The sequence below is a fragment of the Sorex fumeus genome, unplaced genomic scaffold (assembly GCF_029834395.1).
Source record: "Sorex fumeus unplaced genomic scaffold, SorFum_2.1 ptg000013l, whole genome shotgun sequence".
NCBI lineage: Eukaryota > Metazoa > Chordata > Mammalia > Eulipotyphla > Soricidae > Sorex > Sorex fumeus.
This window is the reverse complement of record NW_026606070.1, coordinates 17721143-17734889: the sequence shown is the minus strand read 5'-3', so window position 1 is coordinate 17734889 and position 13747 is coordinate 17721143. Positions and strand designations below refer to the sequence as shown.

Here is a 13747-nt window from a genome sequence, read left to right as displayed (position 1 = left end):
TCATTCTATTGAGGTATGTTTTGTGGCCTAGCACATGGTGGTCTATTTTGTAAAATGTTCTGTGTGTAGTGGAGAAGAATGTGTATTCTTTCTTTTTGGGGTGTAAAGCCCTTTATAGATCTATTAGCCCTCTCTCTTCTATTTCTTCCTTCAAAGCCAATATTTCCTTGCTGAGTTTTGTTCTTGTTGATCTATCCAGAGTTGATACGATGATGTTGAAGTCTCTGGCTACTATTGTGTTGCTAGCAATGTCCTCCTTAGAATACATTTGCGATTGTTTTAAATATTCCCTTATGAGGCAATTTTAACCCCTGATACTAAAATAAGACAGAGAAAAAACAAAAAAGAACATTACAGGCTGATATCCCCAATCAACACAGATGCAAAGATCCTTAACAAAATACTAGGAAACAGAATCCAATGACTCATCAAAGAGGCCATACACCATGATTAAATAAGACTCATTGCTAGGATGCAGGATGGTTTAATATTTGCAAGTCAGTCAATATAATACACCATACCAATACAAGAAAAAATCATATAATCATATCAATATGTGCAATGAAAGCATTTGACAATATCCAGCACCCAGTCATGATAAAATCTCTCAACAAGATGAGAGTTGAAGGAACTTCCTTAATGTAGTCAAAGTCATCTATCACAAGCCCAGAGCAAACATCCTCTTGGGCGATAACTAAAAGCTTTCTTCTAAGATCAATCACAAGACAAGATTGCCCACTTTCACTACTTCTATTCAATATATTACTCGAGATCTTTCCATAGCAGTCAGGGAAGAAAGGAATATCAATTGCAACCAGATAGAAAAGGAAGAAGTCATCCTCTCCCATTTGCAGATGACATGATAATATACTTAGAGAAACCTAAAGTATCCTATACCAAAAAGTTCCTAGAAACAATTGTTTTGTATAGTAAAGTTTCAGATTATAAAATCGATAATTCATGACTTTCCTATATGAACATGATGAAAGAGAAGAAAGTTATTTTAAAAAATTCCATTTCCAGTTGTTCCTCATGGAATTAATTACCTTAGAATCAGTTTAACTAAAAATGTAAAGGATCTGTACAAAGAAAACTTACAAAACACCACTTCACAAAATAACAGGACACAAGGAAATGGAAACACATCCCCTGCACATGAACTGGGAGAATAAACATTTTCAAAATGGGATTATAGAGATTCAATGCTGTCCTTGAAAGGATAAAATGAAATTTTCCAAGGAAATAGACTAAACATTCCTAAAATTCATATGAGATCAACACATAGCAAAAACAGTTCTGAGGAAACAACATATAGCAACATATTCCCATGTTCACATGGAAACAACACATAGCGAAAACAATTCTGGGGGAAAAGAAGATGAGAAGCATCATCTTCCCCAACTTCAAACTGTACTACAAAGCCATAGTAATTAAAACAGAATGATATTGGACTAAAGATAGACTCCGCATAACAATGGAATAGAATTCAATATACTGACACAGACCCTCAAATATACGATTCCTTAATCTTTGATAAAGGAGCAAGAAATTTGAAGTAGAGCAAAAAAAGCACAAATGGAGCTGGGAAAACTGGACAGCTACATTCCAAAAAAAAAATGAACTCGGATCTCTATCTAATGCCAGCCACAAAAGTCAGATCAAATGGGTTAAAGAACTCAATATTAGACCTGAATCCATAAAGTACATGAAAGAAAATGTAGGCAAAACCCTTCATGATATTGAAGCTAAAGTCATCTTCAAAATTGAAACACCACTGACTAAGCAAGTGGAAGCAACGATAAACAAATGGGACTACACTAAACCAAGAAGCTTATGTACCTCAAAAAAGTGGTGACCAAGATATAGAGACAGCCCATGGAATGGGAAAAATTATTCAACCAATACCCATCTGATTAAAGATATATAAGCACTCGTAGAATTTTAGAAGAAGAAACATTAAATCCCATCAAAATTAAGAGAAGAAATGAACAGAAAGTTCCTCAAAGAAGAAATCCAAAAGGCCAAAAGGAACATGAAAAAATAGTCTACATTTCTAATCATAAGGGAGATGCAAATCAATGTGGACATTTCTAAAGAAACTAGTAGGTGAGCTCCCACTTGATTCAGCAATATCACGGGAGCCCCAAAACACACAGAAGAAACAGCATCTGTACATTTTGTTCATTGAGCACTATTTAGAATAGCAAAAATCTGGAAACTATTTAGGTGCCCAAGAACAGATGATTGGATAAGAAGCTATGATCTTTAATCCCGAGGCTCAAAAAATCATAGTACAGATGACATCTCTACCGTATGTTCATTGCAGCACTGTTCACTATATCCAAAATCTGGAAACAACCCAAGTGCCCAAGAACAGACAACTGATTAAAGAAACTTTGATACATTTACACAATGGAATACTATGCAGCTGTTAGGAGAGATGAAGTCATGAAACTTGCTTCTAAGTGGATAAACATGGAGAGTATAATGATATGTAAAATGAGTCAGAAATAAAGGGACATATATAGAAGGGCTGCACTCATTTGTGGAGTATAAAATAACATAACGCAAGACTGACACCAAAGGACAGTACAGAGAAGGGTCAGGAAGATTGCTCCATAGTTGGAAGCCTGATTAACGAGTGGGCAGGGAGAGGACAACTGGAATAAAGAAGGGATCACTAAGAAAATGATGGTTGGAGGAATCAGTTGAGATGGGAGATGTGTGCCGAAAGTAGATAAAGGACAAACATGATTACCTCTCAGTATCTACACTGCAAACCATTATTCCCAAAAGTAGAAAGAGAGTAGCACGGTAGCGCTGTCATCCCATTGTTCATCAATTTGCTCGAGCGGGCACCAGTAATGTCTCCATTGTGAGACTTCTTGCTATTGTTTTTGGCATTATATATGACTGGAACCCAATTATTAATACGCCTAGCAATGGGGAATATTGTCTGCCATGGAGGCAGTGAGAGGGTGGGAAAGGTGGGGGTATACTGCGGATATAAGTGATGGGGAATATGCACTGGTGTAGGGATGGTTGTTTGATCATTGTGTGATTGTAACTCACACATGAAAGCTCGCAATTATATCTCATGGTGAATCAATAAAATTTTTTTTAAAAAAGAAGTTATGGTACATCTGCACAATAGAACTGCACAGTTTTTAGGGAAAATGCAGACATAAAATTTGCTTATAAATGGATGGACATGGAGAGTATTATTCTGAGTGAAATGAGTCAGAAGGAGAGGGACAGACATAGAAAGATGACATTCATTTGTGGGATATAAAATAAAGTAGTACGAGACTAATATTCAAGACCTGGTAAAATTTAGGTCAGCAGACATAACTGGTCTCCACAAATGTGTGTGTGTGTGTGTGTCTGTGTGTGTGTGTGTGTGTGTGTGTGTGTAAAGGTGGGTAGAGAGCAATTAGAACAGAGAAGGAACAAGTATGATGGTAATGATCACACTGGACAAAACTGAGTGTTGAAAGTAAATAAAGGTATATACATGATAAACTTTCAGTATCTGTATTACAAACTTTAATACCCAAAATGAAAGAGGGAGAGAGAGAGAAAGAGAGAGAGAGAGAGAGAGAGAGAGAGAGAGAAGAGAAGGAAACTGCCTTTCGTAGAGAGAGACTGGCTGGGAGAAGAGTGACAGGAAGGAAACAGGGGACATTGCTAGCAGGAAATGTACACTGGTGAAGGGACAGGTGTTGAAACATTACATATGACTGGAATCCAATCATGAAAAACTTTATAACAGTGTATCTCACTGTGATTCAATTAAAAATAAAAATTAAAAAATAAGAGAGATGAAACAAAAAAACCCCAAGAAAATGTAGTACTATATATATGCATATATATGTGTATAGTAGTTTAAGATTAATATGTTGCTAAATTGTTTTGTACATTCTATTTTAGGCTCTGTTATTTAAGATACTATATTAATGGTAGGCTTTTAAGCATATAATATTCCAGCACCACACCATCTACAAGAGCTTTTGCTACTTTCCACCTTTGTCCTAGTGCGTCATCCAAATCCTGCCCCCTACACCCCCAACTTCCATTTCCACATTCGTCTCCCTGCCACAGTTAACTTCCTCCTCAGGGCCGTTTGTCAATTTCTGTTGCCTTTGGTCATTTTTTATTTCCTCACAATGTTTCTTGTTCCATATATCTGCCCCACTCTTTCTGACTAACTTTACTCAGATGATATTATTTAGATCCATCCATGCAGCATTCACATAGCTAAGTTTTACAGGGAGCAATATAATTAATGCTTTCTAATGCTCAGTTTGCTTCTAATTAATTCATTATATTTTCTTCAGCTTTTACACAATAAAAATTCTTTTTAGTTGACTTTGGAAATAGAAGTCCCTTCAATGAGCAAGAACATTTTCTCTCTAGCTTGCATCATCAGCAAATTTCTTCCAAACTTGAAAGTAAAAAAAAAATGGATTATCCAACTAGAGTTTAGTTCTTGTGTAAGGTTTCTATTAAAGTTTTACTTTTGTTAGTTCATCTGCTTTTTACTGTGCCCTTAAAATATTGCAAGATAAAGAAATATATGACAGGGTAGGTCTGGTGATTTCTGTACCTGCCCAAGTTATTTTAATTCCAAATCTTCACCTTCTAGCACTAAAATATATTAAATTTTTATAATAATGTTAAATTCAAAATATTTTCATAAAATAAACCTTTGTACCACTCTACCCTGTCACACATTATAATTTGCTCTGGTACCTGAGATAAGTCAGAAATCACAATATGTGAAATTTCCATCGTCACAACTTTTACAAGTGAAACAGAAACATTCAGTAGTCTATTGTTTTGTTACTTGGTCTTTTTTTGTGTACTCTGAACAAGTGCTAAAGCAATCACATTGGTTCTTCCTTCCAACATGTTAGGAAAATTGTTACCAAATTGGAAGAAAGAGAATTCTTGTGAAGAATTTTAGCACAGAAGTAGGGTGTTTGCCTTGCAAGCTGCCAGCCCGGCCGAGCTGGGTTCAATTCCTCTGCCCCTCTTGGAGAGCCCGGCAAACTACTGAGAGTATTTAGCCTGCGCAGCAAAGCCTGGCAAGCTACCTGTGATGTATTCAATATGCCAAACACAGTAACAACAAATCTCACAATGGAGACGTTACTGGGCCCGCTCGAGCAAATTGATGAGCAATGGGAGGACAGTGTTACAGTGCTACAGTCACAAATGAACTGAAAAAGAAACCTCTTCTATTAAGGTCTGGCCACAATGCTAATAGGAAAATTAAGTGGACAGAACATATTACCATACATTATCTTACTTTATTGGAGCTAGATCATCTTTTCAGGCCAATAAAAAGATTATGGAGGTTCCCTTTGTCTATCGCTTCTTCTTGTATTTGCAAAAAAAAAACCCAATGTTTGCAAAAAAATAACAGCTGGGTCTGACTATATTGGCTGCAAATCTGAAACCTGCCTCTGAGGGGCCCCCTGCGGTCAAGTCTTTCTCTTTAGGGCCTGCAGTCATGATTCTCTCCTTTCTAAGAAGGGGTTTTCTCTCCCTTACTTGAGCTCATCAGCATCTAGCAAGGCACAGGCTCCCAAAACCTCTCTTCTCCCTCCAGGGATCACTCTGGCTAAGCCTGGATTGATTTTTTTCTCGTAAAAATACTTAAAGCAAATGAATTTTGATCTGGGAAATTTTTCAGATGTTCCTGACATGCACTCTGAGGGCTTTCAGAGTCTGGCACAAATATTTGAAATCATCTAGAAATACCTGATGTTCATTTTCAATCAAGTCCTGACATTAAATGAGAAGCACCTGTCCTAGACAAAGCAGAATCCTTTGGTGATTAGCTATATCTGATGGCTGTTTCTTTGCATCAGGAGTTGTTGTCCTGGACCTATTCACAAGGGGATTGCAATTTGGAGGATGATGTAAGATTCTTGGAACACTATCAACTTTGTCTCATGGAGGGGCTCATAATATGTAAGACCAACGTCCCTAGTTGACTTCAAATTAGCTGCCACTGAACAAGACCCTAGTGGGAAATCTACCATCTTTTTTGAAAGACTTAGAGAGACTTTCAAGAAATATACTGCCTAAGAACCTTGACTCTACTTAAAGGAAACTCTTAAGGATCACTTCATACACGGGCAACCCCAGTTAGCATCTAAAGCCTTTAGAAGCAGTCTTTATGTCCCTTTGGCTAGCCTGAATGAGCTACTGGTATTGGCTCCCACAAAATCACAGCTCTGAACTGAAGCAGCAGTAGAGGGGCAAAGAAGAGCCAACTTCTTGATCACAGCTCTGAAAACTGCTCCAGCCACATTCGGCTTTCCCCAATGGCTCCTCAAAAAGGAGTCATGGAAGGGCATTGGAAAAATGAATGCCCAAACATGCCACGCAAGAGGCCCCAAAGGACCTTGCCCAAAGTGTGGAAATCACTGGCTGAAAAACTTGCCCAGAGTTGAAGGACACAGTAGGAGAGTCACAGTCCAGAATGATTTGTTAGGCTTGTAGACAATCAAAAACACCGAGGAGGAGACCAGAGTAACACTGGAATGATCGATAAGATAATCTCTTCCTTTAGGACAATGGACTGACTGGTGAAGTTTTAAATTCCTGTTCTGAATCCCTATCCTGAAGCATCTATCAAGTTATTGGGGGCCACAGAAAGCCATGTGACCTGATGCTGTACTTACCTGGTTTGCTGCTTGTGGAGTGACCACCTTTTCCATCACTGCAGTGGTTAGTGATACTCTGTATAATTTCTGGGCCAGAGATTTTCTTTAACGTCTACATGCTTAGTCTCAAAAGCTTCTGTGTACTAAAAACTTCTGTACACACAAGTATGCACTGTAGCACTGTAGCGCTGTCCTCCTACTGTTCATTGATTTGCTCGAGCAGGCCCAGTAATGTCTTCATTGTGAGACTTGTTGTTACTATGTTTGGCATATTGAATACGTCACGGGTGGTTTTCCAGGCTTTGCCTTGCGGGCGAGATACTTTCAGTACCTTTCTGGGCTCTCCATGAGGGACGGAAGAATCGAACCTGGCTCGTCCAGGCTGGTGGCTTACAAGGCAAACACCCTACCCGCTGTGCTATCGCTCCACCCACGGGTATACACACAAGTATGGTTATTTATTTTTTTGAAAATGAGGACTAGAATTAGAAAAAAATGGATAATTCCATTTGGGCAGGCAGCACTCCAGGGAGAGCCTTAAAAGCAAAACTAGCATATACTAGCTCAAGAATTACTGTCATTTCCCAAATAGATCTTCAGATGCCTTAAAACCAGAAGCTAAAGCAGGTCTTCAGCTAATAATGGACCAACTCTTAGCTCATGGATTTTGGAGGCATTGTGAATTCCTCTGCTTATTGCTATATTATAATTATTATTATATTATTATAATAATTATCATATTATTATTATTTTTCCAACCCTCTAATTTTGGCATAAATAAGAACATTTGGTAGGGAATGTAGGATGGTGCAGGAATTAAGAATGATAATCAATGCATTATTCCAATCCACCCATCAGTCCCCAAACCTATATAACCTTGTGTAACATTTCTCTATCACCTGAGTGCTTCATTCATCCAGATTTATGCATTCCTTAGCAGAAGATTCTCATATCTCCTTGCTTTTGAGTATAATACGAGAACATGATCAACAAGTCTCCCATGGACTGTTACTTTAGGGCTTTTAATGACAGAGGGTTCTTAAGTTTTCCTTGTAAAATGTCAGTAGACACTCCATCTTAAATCACTTTGTAGACTTAATCACTCCAATACCTTAAAATGTAGCGCACTCTGAAACTTGCTTCTCAGACAGAATCACTGTTTCACTGTATCGCTGTCATCTCGTTAATCATTGAATTACTCGAGTGGATGCCAGTAACGTCTCTATTCCTCCCAGCCCTGAGATTTTAGCAGCCTCTTTTTACTCATCTTTTCCCAACGATTGGAGGCTCTTTCAGGGTCAGAGGAATGAGACCTATTGTCGTTACTGTATTAGGCATATCAAATATGCCCTGGGGAGCTTGCCGGGCTCTGCCCGTGCGGGCGGGAAACTCTCAGTAGCTTGCCGGGCTCTCCTAGAGGGATAAATTGACAGAATCAGTGTTCGTTATTTTATGCTACCTACAGTTTTGAAATTAGGAAGTTGATGTTTTGAATCAGTGATATTTTTTGTAATTATTTTCAGGCCAACTGATTACAAACAGTGTGACCATGGCATTTTCCCTGCCTCCTAGCACGGGAGGCCTTCAAATTGAATCTAGGAGGAAACGTGGTCATCCATACACCTCAACAAGTTGTGTCCCTTCTAGAAACCAAGGGTAACCTCTGACAGCCTGACAGTTGTCTCCTCAAATATCATGCACGCCCATTGAAAAGTACAGATGTGACTTGAAAGTCATATACTACCATGAATTCAGGTTCCTTACTACCTATGCCCAGTTATTAAATTTCTCACAGTTAGAACACTTTCTTTCCTAAACTCCTGAAAGTGACCCGAACAATATTGCAGTGGGTGGGGCATTTGCCTTAGCACATGACTGAGATTTAAGCCTTGGCATCATTTGTGGTTTCCCGAACCCTGCCAGGAATGATCCCTAGGCACAGAGCTAGTAGTAAGCTCTTAGCATAGCCAGATGTGGTCTAACAAAACAAAATAAAACACCTGAAAACACATGCCAGTAGACCTGATAGAAATTCCATAGCCTTCTGAAAAATCTGGAAAATATAAACTTCATTTTGTTCTCAGATGACAGTTGTTTTGCGGAAGAAGAAACCTGCAATTCCAGATAAGAAGTAGTCACTTTCTCTTGCAGTGGAGAATGTATCTATCCCCAAAATGTTTAGCTCCCCTAGCCACATTCATACTCTGATCAGAGCCCTAAAGCTAAGTTAATATATAGACTCAAAGTATGCTCTGCTGTTCTGATGTACATGCTACTGTCTGGAAAGAAAAGCAATAGTTTTTGACTATGAAAGAAAGTCCCATTAGACATTGGTTGTGAGAAATGTACACTGGTGAAGGAATGTGTGATGGAACATTGTATGACTGAAACCCAACAACTTTGTACTTATAAATATCTTAAGGCAAGAGGGGAAAGGGTGTTGGTCCCTTCCGCCCTCCTCCCTCTGGAAAGAAAGGTGGCGGCCACATGGGAGCCTTGTGGACAGCAGGTATGAGCCGGGGGTGTGGGGGCGACTAAAACCTTATGGGAAGGGGGGCGTTCCGGTCCGTCCTTCACGCCCTACCGAGGCCACCAGTTGCCCCCCACAAGCGGCTTTCCAGCACGGCCACAGCCCCAGAAACACAAGGATTTAATGCAGAACCCAACAGCTTGGAGCAGAAAAGTGAAAGGACTATGCTTTAATCCAGGCCATCATGTCTGCCAGAGGGGAAAGGGTGTTGGTCCCTTCCGCCCTCCTCCCTCTGGAAAGAAAGGTGGCGGCCACATGGGAGCCTTGTGGACAGCAGGTATGAGCCGGGGGTGTGGGGGCGACTAAAACCTCATGGGAAGGGGGACGTTCCGGTCCGTCCTTCACGCCCTACCGAGGTCACCAGTTGCCCCCTGCGAGCGGCTCTCCAGCAAGGCCACAGCCCTAGAAGCACAGGGACTTAATGCAGAACCCGGCAGCTTGGAGCAGAAAAGTGAAAGGACTATGCGTTAATCCAGGCCATCATGTCTGCCAGAGGGGAAAGGGTGTTGTCCCAGTCGCCTTCTCCTCTCTGGAAAGAAAGATGGTGGCCGCATGGGAGCCTTGTGGACAGCAGGTATGAGCCGGGGGAGTGGGGGCGACTAAAACCTCATGGGAAGGGGGGCGTTCCGGTCCGCCCTTCACGCCCTACCGAGGCCACCAGTCGCCCCCCACTAGCGGCTCTCCAGCACGGCCACGACTCCAGAGCACAGAAACCAATTTCTTAACTATCTGACTTTCAGTATAAATACTTCCAGGGTCAATAGGTAAAATAGCAGAAATCCAAAACCAACATTTAATTCTTGAACCCAGCTGTAGAAAGCAAATCACTTCACAATGCTTTTTCAGCATGTCTGATTTGGGGGGGGGGGTAAACTCTAAATAATAGTGGCGAATCTTTTATTGAAACAATGAATCTAATCAAAGCAGATAGAGTGTTAACTAGAATTCATCTGCCCCACAGGGACTGGGAGGGGTGGGGGGTGGGGTTTTATTGGGGTTCTTCATGGTAAAAAAAAAGTATTGGTAAAGGGAAATGTGTTTGATATTTGCATGACTGAGACCTAAACCTGAAAGCTTTGTAACCTTTCCCACGGTGATTCAATAAATAAATTAAAAAAAAAAAATAAATATCTTAAGGCAATTCAGTTAAAGAGGAAAATGCCCAACAGGTACATCCTCAAACAGTCAAACAAGTAGAAACACTTATATGCTCCAAGTGATGTCCTGGATGACTTCTGTTCATTATTTTATGCTACCTACAGTTTTGAAATTAGGAAGTTGATGTTTTGAGCTAAAAGTTCTAAGTGCTTTATGAATAAAACTTGAGAGTAACGGAGAGCAAAAATGTATTTAAGATTAAAGGAAGTAGTATTTAAAAAATTTTGGTAGAGAAGTTCAGTCTCAAGTGAAAATTGGTCCTTAATAAAAGAATTAAACAAAAGCAATCTAAAAATTTGTCATTTTTCTCTAACTTGTGCATTTCTAAAGGTTGCTTTAAAGGTACAGTCTTAAACTGTGTGTAAGACTACATGATCTATGTACTGAAGATGAAGAAAATTGCATGTGAAAATTTGTTTTTCTAGATAAGGGAGGACAAGGAACTGTAATTTAAAGCGAGTATGGAAAAATTTCTCTTCTGATAGAGATAATAAAGTGAAAAGAACACAATAAGTTGAGAAACTGTGTGAAAAGAGGACTGATAAAGAGAATTTTGGTCATCATAATGATTCTTTTAAGAAAATTAAAGAAGTCAAGAAATTTTCAGTGCTGGAATCACTTCATAGACCATGTCAACATAGTCTTGATTTTTAATAGAATTTATCTTACATGCAATCTTTAATTTTACACTGCTTTTTTTTTAAATCACAGGTTACTCCTGGCTCTGCACTCAGGAATTACTCCTGATGGTGCTCAAGGGACCATGTGTATGCCAGGGTTCAAACCCATGCAAGACAAGCAACCTACCAGCTATACCATCACTTCCGCCCCCTACGCTGTTTTTAGCAACTGTTACTCTGATTAAGTGTGTGATTAAATAAAATTTCATAATAACTTATATGCAAGTTTTGTGCAAACTTATGTTATAAGAATTAGACTTTTAATAATCATTAAGCAATTGAAATTTTTGCATGAGAATAAATGAATTACTGATGAGTATAAATTTAGACAATTTGGTTTGAGATAATACAATGTGTCTATTTTAAGTGATTTAAAAAACTGGTTTGGCTTAAAGTTAATTACCTGCAGCAATGAAGAGGACAATATCATGATGTAAAGCAAATATTTGCTTTTCTTTTGACTTTATGCCTTTTGTAGGCTTTTGCTTCTTGGCAAAGTCTTGTTTGCATAAAAACAGGAAGACTGACATGCTACTACTTTGCAATAAATGATTTGGCATTAAATAACTCCAAACTGCCAGTATTTTGGGTGAATCATGACAACAAGTGATCTTAAACCTCTGTGCACTCATCACATTAACTTAAGCTTTAGTAACCCTGAAGTTGGCCTTAATTCCTAACTCCTCAGAATGGATCCCCACTGTGGTCCTGGAGGAATCCGGGTCTAGTGATATGTTATTCTGGCTTTGACACTAGAAGTTCAAAGTGTCACATCAAGAGCATTATTGTGAGACTCAGAGGAAAAATGAAGCAATTCGGACTCAAAATTGAAAGGGACCCTATAGAGTTAGGGCAAGTTAAAACAAATAAGCCTAAAGCCTGTAGTGTGGGAACTATGACAAGATATATCCTAGGAAAGTCCTCCTGCTCTAATCTCTAGCTCCTTATCCCACTGAAGTTATAAAGAAAGAGAGTCTGTATATTTCTTACAGTGCTCATGCAAAGTGATAAGCAATATATTTCAAAAGTAAACAACCCATCACTGTGGTTATCTCTATTAAGAGAAAAACTGTATGTTGGTCACTTGCCTTTTTCTAAAAATTAGATCCAAATTCTACAGAAATGACTATTTTATAAAGAAAAACAAACTAAACACCAGATCCAGCTTGATCTGGGCCTAGATTCTGAGAAGAGGTAGTTGCATAGTGATAACTGAGCTTTATATGCCAAAGGATCAAAGAACTAGAAGTCACAGGTGTAGCTGGATTATCAAATATCTATTCCTAGTGCAGTGGCCAGAACAGTCATTGAGTAACATGAAAGTCCATTTAGATCTCTAGATAAAAGTACGAGATTGATTTTCTTAGTGATCACTCAGATATCCCCTATTGGTGTCTCATAATGAATTAGAAATACCTTCTGCTGAAGTCACTAGAGAATATTGAATGGTCTTGGTTTCTGTACAGAACCTACAAAAATTTAAAAAGAAGAGCAAAAGGTTGGGAGCCAATTAGCATGGCATCAGGGCCAACTTTGGAACACAGAGGAGACACTCTTCTCTAACAGGTACCCTAAAACTACCCAATAGAAACAACTTCAAATTGCAAAGGTTACAATGGTAAAACAATGCAGAAACCCACAAGGTTTAGTGAGTGAAGAAGCTAGCCCAGTTGACCCAACCAGTAACAATTAGCTATATAATATCTCTGATAAGGAATTTAGAATGGAACTGTTAAGGATACATAAGGAGCTTAAGGAAACGATGGAACACACCACTGATAAAATACAAGAGGATATGAGAGCAGAAATGACAAAAATACAAGCAGATATGATATATCCAAAAAATCTGGTAAGTGAAAAAAAATTACCTCACTGGAAGGCCTCAGCAGCAGAGTAAAGGCTGCAGAGAACAGAATCAGTGAACTTCCAGATGAGGTGCATAGACTCTCCAGACAATAGCAGAAGATGAAAAAGAACCTTAAAATAAACTAACAAATGACAAGAGAGCATCAGGATGAAGTCAAGAGGAATAAAATAAGAATAACTGGAGTAACAGAGGGGCAGAAAGAGAACCCTGATGAAGAAGCAACTGTCAAAGCTATCATTGCTGAGAAGTTTCCAGAGCTGAAGAGTGCATGCACCCAAATCCATGAGGCCCAAAGTGTACCAGCTAAAAGAAATTCAGATAAAAATACACCAAGACATATGTAATCAGAATGATGAGAACATTGAAAGAAGCAAGATCAAAGAACAAATTTGTTTATAAAGGAGTATCCCTAAGATTCACAGTAGACTTACAGTGAAACTCTTCAGGCCCAAAGACAATGATGGAATATAGAGAAAAGGCTCAATGAAATGAATGCCTCACTAAGAATACTTTGCCCTGTCAGACTTTCATTCATATTTGAAGAAACAATACACTACTTCTCAGATAAACAAAAACAGGGATTTCATAGACTCAAAACTATTGTTAAAAGAAAAAAATTGAACTCAGCCACCTTTATAATTCTAGGTCCAGAAGTCAGATCAAGATGGATTAAAGACCACAACATCAGTCCTGAATCCTTAAGATACATGGAGGAAATGTGAGCTGAACAATTTAGGGCATTATAAAGTAATTTTCAAAGTTGAAACACCACTGACCAAGTAAGTGGAAGCAGAGATAAAGAAATGGGACTGGATTAAACTAAGAAGCTTCTGCA

At 38.9% G+C, this 13747-nt stretch overlaps 1 protein-coding gene across 1 annotated transcript in view; it reads right to left on the bottom strand.

The window, feature by feature from the left end:
* LOC130020616 (UDP-glucuronosyltransferase 2B31-like) overlaps positions 1-6858 on the bottom strand; it is a 75215-nt gene extending 68357 nt beyond the window's left edge. Inside the window, exon 1 of the mRNA XM_056111212.1 lies at positions 6696-6858. Within this exon, the coding sequence (XP_055967187.1) occupies positions 6696-6731 (36 nt within the window). The 5' untranslated portion in view covers positions 6732-6858. The remainder of the gene's footprint in view (positions 1-6695) is intronic.
* Between the last annotated feature and the right edge of the window lie 6889 nt (positions 6859-13747).